This window comes from Anser brachyrhynchus (assembly GCF_964034855.1).
Source record: "Anser brachyrhynchus genome assembly, chromosome: 1".
In the NCBI taxonomy this organism is placed as follows: Eukaryota; Metazoa; Chordata; class Aves; order Anseriformes; family Anatidae; genus Anser; species Anser brachyrhynchus.
Genome location: NC_137694.1, coordinates 71,649,414 through 71,673,013, shown reverse-complemented (window position 1 = coordinate 71,673,013; position 23,600 = coordinate 71,649,414). Strand labels below are relative to the sequence as shown.

Here is a 23,600-nt window from a genome sequence, read left to right as displayed (position 1 = left end):
ATTGAAAGATATCTATTGAGAAGTGCTATGGTGAGGAAGTGAAGTTTTGCTATGCAATGACTGATACTTTCCATGATAGATTTAGGAAGCAGATTTTGTGCTGTGTGTGAGCAAATCAGCAGACTGTGTATTAAAAGTAATAATAATTAAACAAAAAAATGTGTGGGGTGGTATGTTTTCACAGCTGCACTGTTTGAGGCTAGGGTTAAGTGAAGGGAGAAATGAATTGTTATATTCTGGGTATATCTAACCGCAGAGGGAGTGACGTAGGCGCTTGGCAGAGCTGGAATGTGGAAGTTGTCGGTGTTGGCTCTGAGATGCGTCTCCCCGGGTTTATGGCCATGCTGGGATTCAAGTCATTGTCTCAGAGCGTGGGGAGCCAGAGTTCAAGGAGCTCCCAGGCTTGCTAACCACGTGCCGTTAGGTGCTGCGTGCGTAACTGATGGAAGCGGCACTCCTAGATTACCATTACCTATGGGTTACTTGTGCGATCCTGTCCTTACAAGTGTCGTTGTCGACATTCAACGCTTTCTTAAGTAGCAGCTTATTTTAATAGTAAAGTGATGCTGTTTTGTAATGTTTTGCTAGGGAGTTCATTTGCCGAGGTGTAAACTGTCTACTGCAGAGGTGGTACAATTTTCATGATTTTTTTTTTCTGTTGGGATTTTAAAACACTTCATGCTAGGGATTCTTTATTGTGCTTTGTCTTTCTTCAAGGCACTTTGCCACTTGACAGTATTTGACAGTAGATGATAAACATGCAAGTAATACAGAGCACAGCAGGCCACTTATTTCAGTGTAACTGCTGAATGTTTTAGGTGCCCTAATAAGTCACACAAAGCTGAGTGGTTAGTTTTTTAAACACCCTGCCAAAAGTAAATATTGCCTGTTGTCTCCTCCTTCCCTCCCCAATTCAACCTCTGAGAATTTCAGTGTCTTCAGTTTAGCTGTTATAATTTCATGCCAGTTCCAGCTCCATGATTCCTTCTGGCCTTGGAAAATACCCTTATGTTGCAATACAATGCTGGGAACAGTGCTACTTGTTTATACACTAATACTGCTGGGAAAAATGGCATCCATAGTATCCCTTGAGTTACTTCTAAAATCAATTCTGGTGGATGAGGGAGAAAAATAAAAACAGACTGAGAAAGAAAAGCATTTGAATGTGGTTAATGTGAGTTGGGAAGACAGGAACCTGAATATTTAAATACAGGTGGGAGAGAGAATAGAGAGGAAAGCAATGGTTCAGATTTCGGCAGCAGGTACGCACATAAAAAATGTCAGATGGTATGATCATTTAATAGGAAACAGCTCTGCCTGAATAATTTTGTTCCATTTGGGCAGTGGAGTTGCCAGGCTAAGAAGTTTGATCTGCTGAGGACAGCCAGGTTCCCAAAGTGATGCTTGCTCACTTTGTACTCACCAGAACGAATGCAGTGGGTAGAACCTCACCTTCTCTTACTCAGTTGGCCTTACTAGCAGATAACCACTTATCCTAATAAACAAAAGAGTCCAGTTAAGTTAGTTTCAAGAAAAAGTGAGGAGTAATTACTTATTCTCTGTGAAGTGCATGCTGTATGAGCTATGTATGTGTGGGCTGTATCATTTAAGAAGTTTCATCAGTCCCAACTAGACTCTGCTGCTCCCGAGTAATGCACGCCATTTGGAATGTATGCTGGTAAAACCTTCACAGAACATCTTTATATGTCAAGTCAGTCTTCTTAAAAATACGGGGCTTACACAATAAAAGCTTCCAGATCATGTTACCACAGCACGTAGGAAAAAATGGGCTATCTAGTTTAAGAAGTAAGTATCAGCCAAAATAGAACCAGTATGTTGTGGATGCCCCATCTGGGCAGGTGTTTGAGGCCAGGTTGGTTGGGGCCTTGGCCAATCTGATCTAGTGGGTGGCATCCCTGCCTGTGGCAAGGGGGTTGGAGTTAGATGATCTTTAACACCCCTTCCAACCTGAGCCATTCTATGAAATGGCAGCCCACATTGCCAGCAAAATGGTTGAGTGATTAATTGGGTCGCATGTGAGAAAAGAAGATAAAGTGAAAAATGCCAACTCGGCAGCATTTACAAATCACTCTTCTTTGGTATGTTTTTCTGAATGCACATAATAGACAGAAATTACTGTTCCTAGTACCTGTGGCCAGAAACTGTCAACAGTATATTTTGGATAGTTCTTCTTTAGTGTGTATTTCAGATAGAGATCTTGGAAAAACAGACAAAAGTCATGACATGTCCATAACTCTTGGCCATGACATTATTTTTACTTGGCAATGTGCCATGGCTCAAGCCCTTAAGATTTAGGGCTGCAGTTGTAATTGAGGATATGGTGTTTGTTGTGATAATACACAAAAGATAGGACATATGTTAAAAGTATTACTACATACCAAATAGAAACTGTGTGTTTCATGTGTATAAATGGTGGTTATACCACAGTCAGTGCTATGTTTTGCTTGCAGTTATAAATCATCAATGAAAACTTTTATCATCAGATCCTATTACTTATTTAAAAGGATCTCTTTCAATCTCTAAGAATTTCTCTACCACCTTTAAAACAGCTTTCTTCATCTCTGGAAAACAGAACTGGAGTCTTGGACTCACTGCCTCTGCAAGTCAATGGCCTGTTCATTAGTCTTGCTCTATGCCATATTTTGGCAATAAATTGCAGTTGCGATAGTTTCAAATTGACATTTGAACTGAAGAAGGTGCCCAGAAGTTTGGAGAAAAGCAGCAGACAGTAGTATCGGTTAATCTAATAAAATATATTATTTGTTGAAGAACCATATCTCATTTGTTGACATGTTGTAATCTGATTGTATAAACCTGAAGTGGCCGGTCATTTTGCTTCAAGTAGTCTTTCCTGTAATGTGGTCTCAGGCACAAGGCACGTGAATAAGTTACCATGGAGAAAACCAGGTAGTGAACTCAGACTTGCAGCTCTTAGGCTACAGTGTAGGAATTGTCTGTGCGTTTGCTTCTGCATCTTGGTAAAAGCAGCACGGTGTACTTGGCCCCCACTGAGTTTACTTGGGGTTTGTGTGTGTACACAGGCTGGTTATTGTGGAATAGCAAACGTGCCCCAGCTGCACGTGGGTGCCCTTGTGCTTACAGGTGACTTCAGATGTCTCCTTTCCTCTACAGACCACTCAACACTGTGTTCTTTTATTTTTATGTTTATTTTTATTTTTATTGTTAGTATGTGTGGATAAAAATCCATACACTTTTACCTAAAATAAAAATAAAGGTTAGCCTCAAGGAGCTATCTTATTACTGACAGTAGAATCAGTTAGATGGCTTTTAGTTTGCTGTTTTTTGTTGTTTATTTGTTCGTATTTATTTAAGAGAAATTGAGTGTATTTGCTCCTGCTTACCCTCTTCTCTTCCATCTACACTCTAGAAAACTTTGTGTCTGCTAGCAAATGTCAACCAAATTTTGCAGCGGAGACAGTTACGAAAGCTAGTTACGGTCCTGTTATTTTAAGGAAGACAGGTGGACAGGTAAAGTTGAGAATCTTCAAAGGTTTTGCATGCAGAAGAAATTGAAGTAGCAGCTTGCTATTGCTCAGACAGAGAGGTCTCCCTCTGTCCTTTGCTTTTCTCTCTCTTGCCTCTCCAGATACTAGCTGTAGTTTTTGATCTCCTGGTAAGCTGAATCCTTCTGCAACCCTAGAGAAAGGAAAAAAACAAGCCACTGGGTTAGTTCTCTGCTGTTTTAGCAAAGTGAATCGTTTTCTGTGCAGTAACTGCACATCACTGCTTGCTTGTGGTGAGCGTGAGGCATGTGAGGTGAGGAAGAAGGGAGCTGGACCTTCCCTTTATCGGAGGGTGTACATGGGGGTTGGGAGAGAAGAATACATTAATTTGGCTCTGGTTGTATCATAAACCTTTATTAGATGTCTGAGAATCTGTGTGGGAGAGACTGCACAAATGTGTTTGATACTGACAGTTCCACAGGAAAACTGGCTCTGTTGCTTCCTGCGCTGCTGGAATTTGTTATTTGAGAGTGAGAGAAGGGGAGGGATGTTCTGGTGGTGAAGTCATCAGGCTGGGGGACAGCAGCGTCCATGTGGTCTCAGATAAATCACTTAATCTCTCGGTGCCTCAATTCCTCATCTTGTAAAATGACGTTAGTCTTCTGCCCTTTGTATGTGTATAGTGTTTGGGATAAGGAGGTCAGTTGTAGCCTGCCGATATCATGTGCTTACATAATCAAATGATGGTGGGTCTTAGGTCTTGATGTGTTTGCAAAAAAAAATAAATTAAAAAAAAATACATTTAAAAAGTTGCTCCAGAGTAAGTGAGTACAGTTTACTGCATGACACAGAACCACTATCTCTCACTTTCCTGTGAATTATCCCATCTCTTCCCAATCTTTTGCTTATAATTATCCTTTTGGGTCTGTGGCAGGAAGTGGACCATACAATATTGCAAATGCTTAGTCAAAAACACTCTCTTACGTATTACTTCTGTGATCCAGAAGCTTTAAAAAAATAAAAATAAAAAATCTGTATCTTGGCTGCTTATACTTGACATAGTGCAGCCGTGTGTTTTTCTTCAGAGTACATTGTGTACCTTTTTCCCTACCTGAAGCTTCAAAACAAGGGTATCAGTAGACATGCTACCGATTTTCTGGTAACCGACAGCAACTTTTCCAAGGCTTATCACATGGCAATCTCGTACTTACAAAGAGGCATATCTAAATAACTGCAGACAGAAATTTTAGTGCACACAGACTGTATGCTGCTTTCCCCTTTTGGGCATACAGGTTTCTAACAGGCCAAGTGAGGAAGCATTGCTGATTTGTTTGTGGTTTTCCTCTTTTCAAACAGGAATTTTAATATAGAAATCTTTTGCATCACTGAAACATTTGTGTTTTGCAGCAGTCTTCAAATTCCCAGTCACGATCAGGCTTCATCGCACTAACTGCTTTCCAGATCATACAAAGTATGGAGTGAAAGTCATTGCTTTAGACATGTTGCAAGCTTAAGTGGTGCAAAAAATTATGAGTGCCTAAGTAATTACGTATAACCATCCCTATTTGATAGGAGTAAGTTTTAATGGTGTACAGAAATTTTTGACAGATCTAAGCCTTAATAAAAATGAGGCTCAAAAGTAAAGCAGAAATATCAGAAACAGATAGTCTTTTAGTGCATTTAATAACAGTAATAACAAAAAACCCTCAATCACAATTTCTCCTAATGTAAGATCTGTGCCTCTAATAGGTAGAAAACCGTAAGAGATTGGATTTTTTGTTCTTTAAAACTACACTTTTAAAGAAACCTAAATGTCTTTGATCTTCCTAATTTTATTTTATTTTTTAAAGGTAAATGATGGAGGAATAAAAGCAGTGGTGATTTTTATATCTTAATGAGTATTATCTTACAAGCAATAGCTCGTGGTGTTAGGAAACTGAGGCACAATATTCATACTGAGAGAGTATTTGGACTCTTTGGTCAGAAAAGTTGCCTGTTAAATGATGTGACAAGACAAGAGCCTTCAGCCCATCTGTCACCCATGCAGAAGTAACAGATCACATGATATGAGCTCCAAAATAGAGGAAAAATTGCTGTTACAGCCAACATTCCTTGCCACAATACAAATATGTTCTTTGCTCACATAATAGCTATTCATTTTGCCTACAGTCATTGTGTTTCCCTATTAAAGTTCAAAGGAATTGAAAATACACAGGCAACAAAGCCAGGTTTTGTCTTTGAGTAAATACATATTTTATTACAAGGTGTTTTATCAGTGTGATTTTAGAAAATAAACTGATTTGTAAAAAAGATTGTGTGGTCATCTACATTTGAGGTTAAAGTTTTCTCTGTGACTAGCTGTGATTTTGTTCATATTTTTGGAAGTTCCCTTTCGTCATGCTTGACCTCTACTAATTCTATGGTGTATGCCCTTTTCTTAAGGGCAGCCTGGCTTTCCATATCTGAGTGTATGAATTTTGATGTATCCTAACAGAAGTATCAGGAAAAAAAAAAGACTTTGCTGAAAATGTAGTCTTTTGTTAGTCTTCAGGAATGAAAGGAGGAAGTACACAATTGCAATTCAAAGCATTTGGTCAATAAGAGCCATATAAATCTGATTACTTTGTATGTTTGGATGTATTTCAATGCCTTTTATTCTGCTGCACACACGTGCAATTATTTCTTTTCCGTATGTCATATTAAAGTCTTCTTGCATGGGGAAATGAGCTCTCTATCTCAGCTAATAGCAAGTTGCTGCCTCCAAACTTGTGCAAGCAGTAATGGTCAAGAAAGAATGCTCAGTCTTCAGGGATCTCATCTGTTTCTTGTGTGGATATATATTTTTTTTTTGTACTCTGGGATACCTGAAGGTGCTCACCTTTGCAAATAGCAATGAGGAAGGCAACTGTATGACGTTGTAATAGTTAAACTGTGGCTACTGAGGGCAGACTTCATTTATGAGACTAGCCAGACTGGGTAGCTTTATCCAAGAGCATTACAAGCACTTGATGAGGGAAGTTGTTGGTCTGATCATTTTTAAATAACCTTGGAACACTGGAAAATTCCTGCAGACCTGAAAAATACCACTTTTTAAGCTAAAACTAATGCTGTCTTTTAAAGAGGGTGTGTGAAATGACCCAGTGCTATTTTATTGGTAGTAACCAGAGCCTATTCAAATTCAGTGAGGAATGGAAGAGCTGAGAAAGTTTTACCGTCTTGGGTTAAATTTATGAAGAGGAGTTTCATTAAGAAAAGAGGGTGGTAAGGAGGAGGAATTAGGAACAGCTGAAAAGAAGTAAGTTGCAGGCAGCAAAGGTGATTTTGAAAGGGGAGGGAGGGATTGCCTTGTTGAAGGAATATGAAAAGAGCTATAGGCAAAAAGATATTTCAAAAAAAATTAAAGGCAAAAGGAAACCTTTGATAGGTGAGCAGAAGTTCACAAACTGTAGCAGTTTAAATAAGAAATCATTAAAATACCAGAAGAGAAGTTCCTTAAGAACAGCTAATAACATATGCTTATGAAAGCTTCTTAGATTCTTCAGAAGCTTGCTGAAGAGTCTGTGGGATTGTCAGAGAAGAATTTGAGAAAAGCAAAATCAATTAGTTGAATCAGCATTCATTACAAAAGTACATCATTCTTTACAAGTCTGAATGAGAAGTATTCACAGCAGAGGTTTTACAAAAAATGGTAATGTACACAGGAATCAATCTTCAGAAAGACGTACCAGAACTGGTAGCGCCTCTATAAAGTTGACAAGCTGTTGCTAATCACAGTGTGTAATCTGTTGCTTCATTTAACCTTGCTCACAGGAGAAAAGGTGATGACATGCAATACACTGCAATGCAAGCCCTTAAAAAGTGTGTTGCTGAATAGTCAGTCCAGCAAAGGGGTAGCAATTACAGAAGCAACTGGATTTTTAGACTTGTAAACACCGTGCGTTGGAGAAGAATGGACTTGGCTTTGAAAGAGGGAAGTCAGGCCTCAGGGTGCAGGGTTCTTTGAGGGCGTTAGAGAAATAATCAGAGAAATTAAGTCTTCTGTGGGAGAGGAGACTTAACGGGGAGTTCTTAAGCAGGGAAACATGATGGAAAAAAGTACACCCCACTCTAGATTGCTGCTGTTGCACAGAAATCTAAGTGTCAGAGCTTCACAGACCACAGTATTTTTTTCTCTGAAATTTGTAATAACTTGGAGGTGGGAAGATTGTGCTAGAGGACGAAGCAGAGACAAAGACATTCTTTTCTAAATGTCCACTGTTGTCAAATGTTGGGAGCACTATTCTGGTCAAGGTAAACGTCTGGTCTTATTAAACAAGTGGTTACCACAGAAGTCCTCTCTTCTGTTCCACAGAAGGGTTGATTACTTGAATGACTATAACCCCTTGGCCACTTGCCGAGGCGACCGGCTCCGGGGCAGACGCGTGCTGCAGCGGAGCGCGGGATCGGGACAGGCAGGGCTATTTTTCGGGCATCGGGCCTACGTGAGGGAGCCGCCAGGCACCGGCAGCCCTCGTGAGGGAGGCTGACGAGGCGTAGGCGGAGCCAGCAGCGCCAGCGACAGCTCCTCCCCCCGGCCGTTCAAAGGCGGCCCTTAGGGAGCGCGGCGACCAGGGAGTGACGCGGCGGTTAGCGAGGCAGTGAGCGCGGGCAGGGCGGGCAGGAAGGGCGGAGCGCTCACACCCGCCCGTAGGGACAACTCCTCCAACGGCACTCTCCCGTCAGCTGGGCTGCGATGGTCTCCACCAGGCACGGTGCTTTCTCTAGGAAGTCAGTACACATCCAGACCGACTGCCCGTCCAAACATGCGGCAGTTCAGGTCTCCGGGTGCGGGGAGTGTCTGAGCGTCTTGCTGCCATCGGCGGGAGGCAGAGAGACTGCTCGCGTGAGGTGCGAGCAGGTGGACGACCTGGTCCGCATGGTGGCGGAACTCAAGGAGGAGGTGCAGAGGTTGAGGGATATCAGGGAGTGCGAGCGGGAGATAGACTGGTGGAGTGACTCCCTGCAGGACCGGAGGGAGAGGGACCAGGGTGAGACGCCCCAAAGGGGGGTGGACCCCTGCCCTGTCGCCATCGGGCAGAGGGAGGGGACCTGCGAGTTGAGGAGGAATGGAGACAGGTCCCTGCTCGACCTCGCAGGAGATGCCCTCCCCTTCCGGCGCCGCCTTCCCAGGTGCCCTTGAACAATAGGTTTGAGGCCCTGGAGCTTGAGAGACCGGCGGGTGAGGATGAGGTAGGAAGCCTACCCAGGAGGATGCCTGAGGTGAGGAAGTTGACTCCATGCCTCAGGACTGCCTCCACCAAGAAAGAAAGAAGGGTGATTGTTGTGGGCGACTCCCTCCTCAGGGGAACGGAGGGCCCTATTTGTCGGCCTGACCCCACACATAGGGAAGTCTGCTGCCTCCCTGGGGCCAGGGTCAGAGACGTTACCAGGAAGCTTCCCAACCTGGTTCGCCCCTCTGACTATTACCCGCTTTTGATAGTCCAGGCTGGCAGTGAAGATGTTGAAAAGAGAAGCCTCAAGGCTATCGAACAGGACTATAGGGGGCTGGGACGATTGGTGGAGGGAGCGGGAGTGCAGGTGGTGTTTTCTTCTATCCCTGCGGGGGAAGGGAGAGGCACGGAGAGGACACGGAAAGCTCACGTGGTTAACAGGTGGCTCAGAGGCTGGTGCCAGCACAGAAATTTTGGGTTTTTTCACCATGGGGAGCTTTACTCGGCACCTGGCCTGATGGCCCCAGATGGGTCCCTATCTCCAAGGGGAAAACGGATCCTAGGCCAGGAGCTGGCGGGGCTCATAGAGAGTGCTTTAAACTAGGTAAGAAGGGGGATGGGGCTCAAACAAGGCTTGTTGGAGCTGTGCCGGGGGAAACAATGGCTAGGCCGGGGAAGAAGGCGATGGCCCAGCTGAAGTGCATCTACACTAATGCACGCAGCATGGGTAACAAACAGGAGGAGCTGGAAGCCATCGTGCAGCAGGCAGGCTACGACTTGGTTGCCATCACAGAGACGTGGTGGGACCGCTCCCACGACTGGAGTGCTGCAATGCCTGGCTATCGGCTCTTCAGGAGGGACAGGCAGCACAGAGGGGGGGGTGGCGTGGCTCTCTACATTAGAGAATCTTTTGATGTTGTGGAACTCCAGGCTGGGAATGATAAGGTTGAATCCTTGTGGGTTAGGATCCGCGGGAAGGCCGGCAAGGCTAGCTTCCTGGTCAGGGTCTGTTATAGACCGCCGAACCAGGATGAGGAGACGGATGAGGAGCTTTATAGGCAACTGACAGAAGTTGCAAAATCGTCGGCGCTTGTCCTCGTGGGGGACTTCAACTTCCCGGACATATCCTGGAAACACAACACGGCACAGAAAGCAGTCTAGGAGGTTTCTGGAGAGCGTGGGAGATAGCTTCCTGACGCAGCTGGTTAGTGAACCTACCAGGGGTGGTGCCCCACTAAACCTTCTCTTCACAAACAGAGAAGGACTGGTGGGAGATGTGGTGGTCGGAAGCTGTCTTGGGCAGAGTGACCACGAAATGGTAGAGTTCTCTATTCTTGGCGAGGCCAGGAAGGGGACCAGTAAAACTGCTGTATTGGACTTCCGGAGGGCTGACTTTGAGCTGCTCAGGACGCTGGTTGGCCGAGTCCCTTGGGAGGCGGTTCTGAAGGGCAGAGGAGTCCAGGAAGGCTGGGCGCTCCTCAAGAAGGAAATCGTGATGGCACAGGAGCGGTCCGTCCCCACGTGCCCGAAGACGAGCCGGCGTGGAAGAAGACCGGCCTGGCTCAACAGAGAGTTGCGGCTTGTGCTTAGCAGAAAAAAGAGGGTTTATAATCTTTGGAAAAAAGGGCGGGCCACTGAGGAGGACTACAAGGATGTAGCGAGGCTGTGCAGGGAGAAAATTAGAAAGGCCAAAGCTCATCTGGAGCTCAATCTGGCTACTGCCGTTAAAGACAACAAAAAATCCTTTTACAAATATATCAACGCGAAACGGAGGACTAAGGAGAATCTCCATCCTTTACTGGATGCGAGGGGAAACCTAGTTACTAAGGATGAGGAAAAGGCTGAGGTGCTTAATGCCGCCTTTGCCTCAGTCTTTAGCGGCAATACCGGTTGTTCTCCGGACACCCAGTGCCCTGAGCTGGTGGAAGGGGATGGGGAGCAGGATGTGGCCTTCGCTATCCATGAGGAAATGGTTGGCGACCTGCTACGGAGCTTGGATGTGCGCAAGTCGATGGGGCCGGATGGGATGCACCCGAGGGTACTGAAAGAACTGGCGGAGGAGCTGGCCGAGCAGCTTTCCATCATTTATCAGCAGTCCTGGCTATCGGGGGAGGTCCCAGTTGACTGGCGGCTAGCCAATGTGACGCCCATCTATAAGAAGGGCTGCAGGGCAGACCCGGGGAACTACAGGCCTGTCAGTTTGACCTCAGTGCCAGGAAAGCTCATGGAGCAGATTATCTTGAGGGTCATCACACGGCACTTGCAGGGCAAGCAGGCGATCAGGCCCAGTCAGCGTGGGTTTATGAAAGGCAGGTCCTGCTTGACGAACCTGATCTCCTTCTATGACAAAGTGACGCGCTTGGTGGATGAGCGAAAGGCTGTGGATGTGGTTTACCTTGACCTCAGTAAGGCTTTTGACACCGTTCCCCACAACATTCTCCTCAAGAAACTGGCTGCTCGGGGCTTGGACTGGCATACGCTTCGTTGGGTTAGAAACTGGCTGGATAGCCGGGCCCAGAGAGTTGTGGTGAATGGAGTCAAATCTGGTTGGAGGCTGGTCACTAGTGGTGTCCCCCAGGGCTCGGTACTGGGGCCGGTCCTCTTTAATATCTTTATCGATGATCTGGATGAGGGCGTCCAGTGCACCCTCAGTAAGTTTGCAGATGACACCAAGCTAAGTGCGTGTGTCGATCTGCTCGAGGGCAGGAAGGCTCTGCAGGAGGATCTGGATAGGCTGGAGCGATGGGCTGAGGTCAACTGTATGAAGTTCAACAAGGACAAGTGCCGTGTCCTGCACCTGGGGCGTAACAACCCCAAGCAGAGCTACAGGCTGGGAGATGAGTGGCTGGAAAGCTGCCTGGCAGAGAAGGACCTGGGAGTATTGGTTGATAGTCGGCTGAATATGAGCCAGCAGTGTGCCCAGGTGGCCAAGAAGGCCAACAGCATCCTGGCCTGTATAAGAAGCAGTGTGGCCAGCAGGTCTAGGGAAGTGATTGTGCCCCTGTACTCGGCTCTGGTGAGGCCGCACCTCGAGTACTGTGTTCAGTTTTGGGCCCCTCGCTACAGGAAGGACATGGACGTGCTCGAGCGAGTCCAGAGAAGGGCGACCAAGCTGGTGAGGGGTCTGGAGAACAAGTCTTACGAGGAGCGGCTGAGGGAGCTGGGGTTGTTCAGCCTGGAGAAGAGGAGGCTCAGGGGCGACCTTATCGCTCTCTACAGTTACCTTAAAGGAGGCTGTAGAGAGGTGGGGGTTGGTCTGTTCTCCCACGTGCCTGGTGACAGGACGAGGGGGAATGGGCGAAAGTTGCGACAGGGGAGTTTTAGGTTGGATGTTAGGAAGTACTTCTTTACCGAAAGGGTTATTAAGCATTGGAACGGGCTGCCCAGGGAGGTGGTGGTGTCACCATCCCTGGAGGTCTTTAAAAGACGTTTAGATGTAGAGCTTAGGGATATGGTTTAGTGGAGTACTTAGTGTTAGGTCGGAGGTTGGACTCGATGATCTTGAGGTCTCTTCCAACCTAGAAATCTGTGATACTGTGATACTGTGAACCCTTCTGGCCTCTAAATAGGTAACAAGACCACAGTGTCCTGTGCTTTGTTGCCTGTAACAAATAAATTAACAGCATTGGACCTTTTATTTTCTTTCTGTGATGTCTGCCATTACTGCTTGAAAAGGTACTACATAAGTCAAAAAGAAGTAATAATATGTTTCAAGTTGGAAAGCACTCCAGTTGTTGTTAGGATTGTCCCTAAAAACAGAAAAACATGACTATGGTTGGTAACTGGGCTCTGTATGCATACTGTGTCAGTATACCGTGTAAAGCATTTTCTCAGAAACTTTTCTAGTCATAAAAATGCTTTTAAAACTAACAGCTTTCTTCTGCTCAGTAGGATGTAATTTGTTGGAAGTGTACATTGACCTGGAACCAACAAGGAGATGACTAAGTAGGAGGAAAATGGTTTTAACATGCCTCTGCTTTGCCAAGGAATATGGAAACAATAACAGATTTGTCAAGTCCATGGGTCAGCCAGCCTTGTAGTGATATATGATATTTTTCTGTGCACGACATACTTGGTGTGCTTTTCTTTTTCTCACTAAAGCACCATTTAGGAGCAGAAATGTGAATCTTTGTTTGTCCCATTGCTTATTATCACCTTCATGGGTACACTGTTTATTCATCGGATGTATCCAGAGCAAGCAGCGGATCCTGACTTCTCTTCATCATGGCAGGCACGTAATGTGGTCTGTCATCTTATTTGTTTTACAGTGTAATTTGATAGCTAAGAATGTGCATGTTTGGCAGTTGCCAAAGCTTTTTTGGTTCGTACACTACAGCTCAGCAGTAGTCCATCTCCCGTGTCCCCGTTTTTGTTTTTCCCAAGCCGTGACATCCTCCACGCCGCCTTCGCTTATCACTCAGGGAAAGTTGCGTCTCTCGTGTGCCAAGCGTTCTCTTCTCTATGGTTCAGTCAGTATAAAAGCCATGCCGGGTGTGCTTCTCTCTTTGGAAGAGAACCAACAGCTTGGGAAACGACTATTCAATTTAATAAGACTTGAAGACTTTAGATTCTGTTTTCTTCCCCTGTAAGAGCAGAAATGTGCTCTTGGAGGGGGCAGGGGAAGAAAAGTAATAATCACACCGATGAAATCACAGGAACACCCTTTCCTCGGTGAAGTAGCGGCAACTCAGCACTTAGTTACTCTGCTGCTGAGCAGGTTCAAGCGCTGGCTGTGTCTGGAGTGAGCCTGAACCCCACAGAGACCTCTGTCTCTCTCCACCTTTTGGCACTTGAAAGACTGACCTAATAAATGTTTTGTTGCAACAGATATGATCTCATATCCTTTTGAAAACCTCTTGTCGACTAGTCCTGCTTCCATCCCTTAGGATGGGCCTGTTTGGTGAAGAGTTCAAAGTGTGGGACAAAGCTTTGAGAAGGAAGTAGTGATTTTCAAGAAGCGAGTTATTTAATAATACCTGGAAGTTTGCAGCGCTGGCTATCTGCTTTAGAAACGAAACCTCCTCAATGCTGAATTGCTGAAGGCTTTTAGCTGGTCTCCTCAGTTTTCTGTTGTATACGAACAAAGGATACAAGCAACACCCTTTTTAACCTCCTGCCCTTTTTCCGTGTGTCGCTCTTGGTTTGGGTGTTTTCCTGTGGATCTTAAGTTTTTCAAGGGTGTAGGGAAGCATGCTGCTATCTCTTGAGGGCAGAGCTTGTGAAGCAGATACTGTATGAAAGCCTTTGGGGCTTGCTGTCTGCTCCTAGGGAGAGGAGGCACAGAAGAGATCTGGACTCCGTGGGGCAGAGGGTCCTTCCCAGCCCTGCATCTCAGTTCCTACCTCCCAGGACTCCCCTGGTAAAATCTCTCTGGAATCTGCGTGTTTACAGACTTCCATGAAGTGTCAAGATTACTTACTGCTGCCATCTGCTCTTTTGGAGCAAAGCTACCGACTTGCTAAGAAATAAAATGCAATGAATTAATAAAATTTTAATATTTACACTGTGGGCAGTAAGTAGTCACTGTGAACAACAAAAAATAGTGGATCGATTTCTGATGAGGGGAATTTCTGCCAGGTAGAAGACTGCATGGTTTTTTTCATGCTTCTGTTCACTTCAGTCTTTCTTTTCCTACAAGTTGAAATTCAGAGCTAAGTTCTTCGCTGGCATGGACAGCATGAGCCATAGATCTTGAGAGAAGCTAATTGCTTTGTCTTCTCCCTACTGCATCAACCAAAATAATGCTATCCTTTATCTTTAAATAATGTATGCTGTTTGGTTTTTATTACGACTTCAAACATTTATACTGGGTTATATTTGAACTTCTGCCTTCTTATGAAGATAGTCCAGCAGAACAGTTAATGTCTCCGTTCACTTGAGTTCACGTTTTTCTGGATAGTGAATCAGAGGCTCCTTATAGTTTATTAATTTTGCTTTTAGTGTTTTTCAACCTGTACAAGGTTGTAAGTACATAATAGAAGTTTCAGTAACGTAGTCCTTTATAGCTTATTTTACAGTCCTTGCCCTGTTCCGCTTCAAAACTCTTATAATTCTTAGGTTAGCCAAAATACACACTTCATTTTAATTAAATCTATTAAATAGAGCCTAATTCTCTTCCTCCTCTTGAAGCTGGTGAGAGATTAGCAATAAAAGAAAATTAGTTGGTTGATAGCATCATGTATTTTGATCAGTGCAGGAACACGGTAACAGCCTCAGGTGTACAGTGAACTCTTCATTCCTGTGTGAACATTCAACATATTAAAAGTTGACAACATTATTTGAACATTTATCCTGACAAGATAAATTTACAGAAGATCAGAATTAACAAACTGAAGGAACGCTAAAACATGTAAATGTAATGTATACATTAAAAAAAAAAGTTTCATTTCCTTCAGCATGTTTGCTCTCATTAAAGTTTTGCACTTCAGCTGAAAGTTTTCTTGAAAGATTTGCAATTGATATTGCTGGACCTAAGATTTTGTTTGAGGTAATTCTTTCTAGAACATAAAAAAGGATTTGGCTAATACAGATTTTTGAGACCAAATGGTTAACTGTCTATCTCCTCTTCTGACCTGTTGATACAGGCAGTGCAATTGTAGTGGATGACAAGTCAGCAAAACAAAATTATCTTTTTTTTTTTTTTTCCACTGAAGATGAGGAAAGGATGGGTTTTATGTAAAGGGTAATTGAGAGCATTCTGAGAGAATAAAACATTGAGTGTTGATGCAAAGTAAACCTACTTCATCATATCTGATGAGGTTGCTCTCCTAGTTTTGTTCTCATTTCTGTCTGGAAATTTTTTTGAAGAGGTTTAACTTTCTCAAATTCATAAGATACTTCTGACTTAGTCTTGGTTTCTGTCTTGTTTGTGAGTCTTCTGGCAAGAACTTGATGTCACAACTTTCTATTTCCCAGTGAGGTACATTCTTAGAAGAACTTTTCCAATCCAAATAACTTGCATTTATTACTTCTTTTAATTGCTTAGTATGATACTTGCTTACATTTGCTGTTTTAATGTCTTTTCCTGTCAGTAAACGGAGAGCCCCAGAGGGCAGGCACATGCATGCAGTTGCTGAATTCAGTTTACATAGCTTGACAGATGTTTTGGAAAAAGCAGATTGCGTGTGTGTGCTGTTTGTCACAGATGGTGTCCCAACTAGAAAGAAGTTGTGCTAATGCTGGAGGAAAATGAAAAGAAAATAAATAAAGGAAATAACAAAAAAGGATGGCCTTAGAATTTAGCATCACTTTTTCCAGAAGCTGTGGAGAAAACTGACAGTATGACACACATGTGCTTGAGCTCAGCAAGGGTTCTCAAGTTGCACTATGCAAGCAACAAAAAATGGGCAGGAGAAATTTCTCTGGACGGTTTTGCCTTTTTCTCCTCTGGATATTAACAGTGGCCCAGTATTAAGTCTCATACTTTTTTGGTGAGCTTTTTGTGAAACCTAGAGTCATGTGAGTAGGTAAAGATCTTAATATATATATATATAAATATATGTATGTATGGGCTAGTCTTTGGGGAACGTAAAGAAAAATCTTACAACGTGAAAGGGTTCTGAAGCTTCGAAAAAGGCAAGGTAGGCAAAACACTGACATTTCACCCCAGTTTTTAATTTAACTTAGGTGGGTCATTTTTCACTCAGCTTTGTTTTGGGGGACCAGTGAATTTTTAATGATTTTTTAGAAATCTGTTTTTGACAGTGAGATTCTAATGAAAATAGTTCAAGTCGCATGCCCTTAGGGGATTGCAGAACTCCACTCCTTCCCCTTCTGGCGTACATAAATGAGGACGGGGCTCATTTGTCAGAGTTCAGAATTGCTTGTGACGGAGATGAAGCAGGACTTGCTTTATGCAGCCTATCACTGGAAACCAAGCTGTTGTGCATTATGGTAGTATGTTTAGATTCTGCCTTTAAGCTCTGTCAAGGAGGGGTAAGCTGTATGGCAAACTATTCTTTGCACTGCTATGAATCCTAAATGGCCATAAATCTTCTATCCCTGCTCTTCCCACTTCTAGCCTTCACTGCACCATTATGTTGTTAAAGTCCATTCAGTAGTCTTCAAGCCTGAATTAGCTTTTCATTCATCCTTTTAAAGCTTTTCTTCAGGACATGTTTTGCTGCCTTTCTGCTTGCAGTTGAACTGGTTATATGAACAGCCAGATTAACTCCTTTTCTTCCCTTGCCTTCTAGGACTCCTCAGTGGGCAGACCTCTCCGACCAACACCAAACTGGAAAAGCTGGACCCCCACCAAGTGCTACAGCTGTGTCTCCGGTACCAGGACCATCTTCACCAGTGTGCAGAAGCGGTTGCCTTTGATCAGAATGCGCTTGTGAAGCGGATCAAGGAGGTACGGCCCACAGAATGCCCACTTTTAGTGGGAAGGGCTTGGGGGCCTTGGAATGACCCTCTCGAGCTATGAATGCAAGTGCTTGCATGGTCTTGGCTCGCTTTATGCAGTCTGCTTTAAAGTAAACCCAGTAGAGAAACTGTGTGTGTCTCTGTGTGTGTGTGTGTGCATTTCAAACAAAATTCCCTGGCTTTCACTGTGGTTACTTTTAGGTGATGTATTTACTGGTTGTGCTCTAGGATTCTTGGCTGTAAACAGAATATGTTTCTCTAGTATTATAAGTACTGCAAATAATTGTTAAAGGAGTAAAAGATGACTGGAGTTTTTGAAGTTATCATTCCTTATTCAGATCTGTATGCTTAAAGTTTTATTAGGCATCATGTTTAAGCTCTAAGGAAAGAAATGGTTATCATAACATGGAGAAGGTAGTAGAGGTAGAAAGTAGTAGCTCTTTCTTTCTTCAATGGGTTTGTAGAGCCGTGCTTTTGTTTTCAAAGTCAGCCTCTTCTCTGATCTGTATGGCTGTTAAAAAAGGTCTTTGTATGTTACTGTTCTTATCACTGAAGAGTCACTTGAAAATCACTGATCTGCTTAAATATGCAATGATACTGGTGGGGAGGAAACTAATTCCTAGGGTAAGCATCCTGAAATTGCATTGCCTGTGTGCTTTTGTGTAACTACCGATGTTGGAAGCAGTAGGATGGCTGACAGTTTTTTAAAGTCAAGATAGACTGGCATGAGAGGAGATGCTGTTTGAGAGTGGCTTCTCACATGTCCACATATATGTGGAAGAACTGTTAAGTGCTGTATATATCAAAAGTGTTAGAGACCAAATACCTTTCAAAGTCAAAAGAAAAATTTTTGAACAGGTGGTTAATTTTTATTCATGCACTGTAAACAATGACCTTGATTCATTGTTGCTATATTGGCTTAGAGTTAAGAAATCCCACATGACAAACTGGATAATAAATTTGATGTATGGGCTGCTTTGAGAAGCTGCTGTCATCGTGAAGTTGTAAGTCCAAAATAACGTGGGAGCCATTAAAAAGGCCTTTTTACTTTGGTATATCGAGGTCTGAGGCCAGCTATTACACAAGATGTAAAGATATTTGCAGATGTTGGTGACTCAGATCACACAATCTCAGAAATTGAATTTAATTGCCAGCCTAATGACAGTGTACTGCATTAATCCAAGTAGATTGTAATTCTTTTGGCTGTTAAAGTGTGAGAGTATCAACATGATTTAAAGTCATGGTAGACTCCACCAATGCAATCTGCTTAAGTTGGATTTGACTTCTATACGGCAAGTGACAGACTACCTTTCGAGTTAGTCATGGCGTTATTTTCTTCCAGTTCATAAGGCTTAAGATTTTCTTTCACAGAAAATAAATATAACTTAATACCAGTAATATAACTGGTATTGTCAATGACTTCTTTATCACAGACTCCTGTATGACGTAGTGAAGGAGAAATGGGCGACTCTAACTCAGGCAACTCACAAGTCAGGTTGTGTCAGTTTTTTTTTTTTTGCTGTTGTTTGTGTGTGTGTGTGTGTGTCACAACACTTAAGTAACTTCAGATGCTTTGAATCCCTCTGCCAGATTTGGTGGGTCTTTACTGTTCATTTTCCTAATCATTTTAAAATGTTTTTCTTGTATTGGCTGTTCTGCATATGTGTTCTGGAGGAGCCGGGTGGGACCCACTCAGTTTAAATCATTCTTTCCAAATTGTTTGGGCTCTCTTTAGTGCACTAAATTGAACTGCTGTTGACAGTTGATGACAACAAAGGGTGCAGCTGAGCTAGAGCAGGGTATGTCTCTTGTTACAAGTGTAGACAAAGGAAATCATATTTGGCTGCACCCATTTGTCAGCAATGATTTAGTTTTGCAATGTAGATGAAGCTTTGACCATTGGTAAGGAGTAAAAATGAAAGAGAATATGAAGTGTATTGTGGAAAGCAGAACGTGTGCATGAGCTATACAGTAAATTCTTTTATTCTCACTTCAGTAGTCAATATTTCCCTTTTTTCTTTATAATATGGAAAGTATCAGTGGTTTTCTTTGTTCTGATAACAGGCATCTAGTGAACAGTGCTTTTAACTTTCCTACAAAATGTTGGTATGCTTCAGTCCCTGATTCCTAACATTTGTCTGAGGTCTGTTCAGTTTTCAAACTTTGACTATATTCAGTGTAGTAATAGCCCTACTGTATAGTATGCCACAGTCATACTAGTTACAACCAGGACCTATTTAGTTTTTCATTGATAATATGTTCCAGTGCAAGTACCTTTTGCTCTTTGTGTGTCCGGAAAAAAGTTTCCTGGTTTCTGGAAAAACTCAGAAGTATTGTTGCAAATTTATTGGCCCTCGATAACTCATAATTCACTGCAGTGGTTTGTAAATTCAGCACACAATTTAACTTAAAATGGTGCTTAATTGAAACTAATCTAAGGAAAAAAAAAAAAAACCTGGCATGCCAGTAGTTATTGCAGATCCAAGTAGGCCCATCTGCGTGTTTCCTTCCTTTGGGAACCAGAACAGCCTAGCTTTGCTCTCCATCCCATTTCCCAGTTTAGTCAGTTAGCAGTATGTTGGCTGGAGCCTTAGTTGCTCCTAAACATGGAACCTGTATGCTTTCCAGGCTGCTTTGAATATTCATTCTCAGGAAGAATTGTATTTACCCAAATACTTCCTTGGGGAAAGAATTGCAAAGACATGGCTGAAGGTAGTTGACTCAACTGCCCGTATTCAGCAGTTGCACTTACTTGTACCTGAGCTGTCTGGTTTCAGAAGGGTTTGTTTTTATCACAATAGGCTTTGTCTTTGTTGCCAAAAAATAAAAAATAAATAAAAAAAGAACGCTTGCATTTTAGGGAAAAATAACTAATATGCATTAAATATTATGCTTCATATTAATTTTTGGCAGCTGACTCACCATCTGTTGCAATACTGCCTTAATTCCAGTACCACTGAGGGATTCCTTCTATTTTTTTCCCCTTATCAGTTTGAAAAACAACACAAAAATGATTTGGGATTTATGTATGTGTCAATCCAGGGTAATGGCACCTGACAAAATTCAATAATTTTAAAGAAAAAAAAAAGCTTGTGTGTAGCATTTTCTGGGTAGTGTATCTACTCTTTGATATTATGTAGGATGCCCATTCCTAGCTTGTTGGATTAATCACCACATTATTGACTTCTGGGGACATAGTGTTCAGATGGGTCTGGAAACAGGATCTGGTTTGTCTACTGGTGGAATATATTGCACCCACGTGAGTTCGTTATGCATACACTAAGAAAAACGTGTTTTCAGAAGATGATAGGTTTATAAAACACTAAGTTAGAAAAGGCAGTTATAGCTGGTTAACAGGTAAAACTGATCTTTTCCTCACCTTGGGTGGGGGTTTTACCATAGTGTGCTGCATGATGGGGACGAGCTGATTCACCTTACGTAGGATGTGATACTTCAGGCTAAAAATTACAGGGGTGAACCATGCCTTGTTTTGAAATAAAATACCTTTGTCATTTCTTACTAGACTTCCAGTACTGACAAAGGGGAAACGCTGCTCAGAGTATCCTGTATACCCGTAAAGGCAAATATAGTTCCTAGATAAATTATGCATAAAATGTATTTGAAAGTGGATTGCTAGGAGAGTTGTTTTGCTTTGCCTGAAGACCAAATATTGATGCAGTGTATCTGTAGCTTTTATTGCCATAGGAATGTCAGACTGATAATAATTCTGAAAACAAAACTTGTTACAATACAAAATGAAATTTAAGATATTTCATTCTAAGCTGACAGACACCCTCTGAAAAATTAACACATTTTCCAATAATAAACATTCCTTTTACATTCTTAACATATGTGATGGTGAAGTAGTTAAACAACTTGTGTTAGAGCCTAGGTATTAATAACAGTAAGTGGTTTGCCATGGAACAAATTACAGTGTATAACTTGTTTTATATGCGTAAATTCCTGTATGGTGATGGCTCTGTATTTTGAACAAATATTCCAGAATGTGCATCAATTAATTTTTTTTTTTTCTTTACCAGCTTACTGCAAAAATAATTCTAATGGGCTTCTGTGGGTATGTAGTCATGATGTCCAAAAATCCATCCATTAAAATTTGGTAAGAAAATAACTTTTGAAGCCACACATACACCACATCATGTCTCCCAATACATTTCAGCTGTTGAAAGTATGGGATAGGCATTAAATCGTTATTTTTTATAAGCAACAAATCTAGTGCCTTTGTAAGACCAAGAAGAAGATAAAGACTTTTAAACACAAGCATTACATACAAGCACATTTTAGCTTATCCCACATATTTAAGACTCATACATTGTGCTTCAGCCATCCATGTCACCATCTGTGTGAAGTAAAACATACCCGGCAATTTGGGGATTCAGGAATTTCGGTTTATTTTTCGTGAGTGCCTTGTGGCTTTTTGACCTTTATGGCAAGTACATTGTTTCTGTGGCACTGAGCGTTTCTCTTATCAAAGCGACCTTTCATCTCCTGGAAAAACTGTGCTGGGGAAAGTGGCCTGCAGAGGTCATTGGCATTGTTTTGTTCCACCCCGAGGGAAGCATGGATCTACCATGGGCAGGGCCCTTGGCTTTGAACTCTCCTCATTACAGAGGTGAGAGGGATGGCAGGGTTAGGGGTAGCTTGTCAAGGTTTCACATTCCCTAACGGGAACTAGAGGACGAGCTATGCTGAAGGTGGTGATAAAGGGAAAAGCTCTCTAAGCGCAGGGAGTAGTCCCACCACCAGGACCAAAGGAGTGCTGGGCCAGTCGCCTTGGCAGGACACTGCGTGGCAGGTGATAAGGTTGCTGCAGCACAGGATCCCGTTAACTGCAGCAGCAACCAGACGGGGACGTGTGATGCACCTTGCGCTTCTTAGCAGAGGTGCCCTCTCTGAGCGGGAAGATGCAGACTGTGCAGGATTCCTTCAGTGTTCCATTCCAACGGACTAGTGTTCCTTGAGAGAATGGACCCCAATATAGGGTCAGTTTTGTGGAGGTAGTGTTTGTTTGTAAAACCTGTTTGCAGTAGGCATGCCTCGAGAATGACACACCTTCTCACTAAACTGAATTGCTCCAACAAAATATGAATGATCTCAGCAAGTCCAAAGCCTTTTTTCAGCTTGAGGTCTTTGCCTCAAGGTCGGTGTGCTCATGTGGATCAGACCACTATTTACCTTTCATCCCATTAAAGGGAAGAGCTCAGAGGACTGAAAGCAAGCCAGTTAAATGAAGCCTGGCAAAAGTGAAAATGGAGATGTGTTTACTCTCGATGCAACATATAAAGACTTCCTAGATGAGGCAGTTTTGACTTTCAAGCAAAATTGAGCCTTTTGGTTCACAGATTTAAATTAGCAGTGGCCAAAATCCAGGGAAAAAGCTTGAGAAGTCCTTGGGATATAATGTTCCTGAAGTTTCCTGGTTGAAATGCCACTCGTATTTTCAGGGGATTTAATGCCATACTGCCATGCTTTTTATAAGAGCTGTGCTAGGGAACACAGTGTTCTGTGAAGAAACCAGTACATTAAATATATTCTTTGGCATCTAGGAATTTTGAGATTGAAGACTGTGGCCATCTATTAGGCTCTGTATTTCTTCCTTCAGCTGTGATGAAGTGTTATTTATAAAGACTGGAATTTTAACTGAACACGCACCATCATGCAGAAATAAATGTGCAGTGTTATGCTAGAAACTATCTTCGTGTCCTTTAGCTGATCTTGCTTTTCTTTCTTCAGCCTAATGTGCTAGTAGCTAGAATTCTCACGTGGTGGGGTGATGTCTTAACCAGCAAGCGTCAAAATGGGAAGCTGCTTTTGAAAAATCTTCACAATTATTATTTTAATAAATGGAATTAATATTTTTCTGCGTATGCTCTAGGCAGATGGCCAGTGCTGCGTTACACATGAACTCTATGAAGCGATCCAGCAGTTAATAAAGAAGAAGAAAGATTGTTTGCACTTGTGATGTTGAAATCTGTTGCATTAACATACATGGCTTCATTTGCTTCATATAAAAGACCAGTCCCTCGTTCCCAGAATGTGCGTGTGAAATCAGTTCTGTCATTTTCCTTTCTCCTGTGCTTTGCTTTCTTATGGCTGTTTGGGAAAAGTTCTGAGTAGGAATCCTTTCCACCACCTCATTTCCAAGAAAGAGTAGAAAATTCAACTTAAGCATCTTGCAGTCAGAAAGGTTTGCATTACTATAGAACTTCAGTGCTTAAGAGACTGGCACTGAAGATCAGAAGTCTAGCATGCTAAGCCTCATATTAACACTTCCATATTATTAGTGCATGGAGTTTAGGATTATCAGGTACCTCAAGGAATATAATTCAGATTCTTCTCACAGCTTGTTTAAACTAGGAAATTGCGTTTCTTATACTAGCCTTGTTTCCCCAGATAGAAAAACAAAATAAAACATCGCAGAGCTTCAAAGAGGAATAAGAAGTATTAAAGTCCATTCCAGAGTTAGCAGACTTGATACTGAACTTGTGCATGGAACACATTTAAGACAGGAGGAATGCAAATC

At 42.6% G+C, this 23,600-nt stretch overlaps 1 protein-coding gene across 3 annotated transcripts in view; it reads left to right on the top strand.

Annotated features, from left to right (window-relative positions):
* Positions 1–23,600, top strand: part of BORCS5 (BLOC-1 related complex subunit 5) — a 104,909-nt gene that overhangs the window by 66,760 nt on the left and 14,549 nt on the right. For all 3 annotated transcript variants that reach the window (XM_080573028.1, XM_080573027.1, XM_080573026.1), the window contains one exon: positions 16,891–17,048. In XM_080573028.1, coding sequence (XP_080429154.1) covers positions 16,891–17,048 — 158 coding nt within the window. The remainder of the gene's footprint in view (positions 1–16,890; positions 17,049–23,600) is intronic.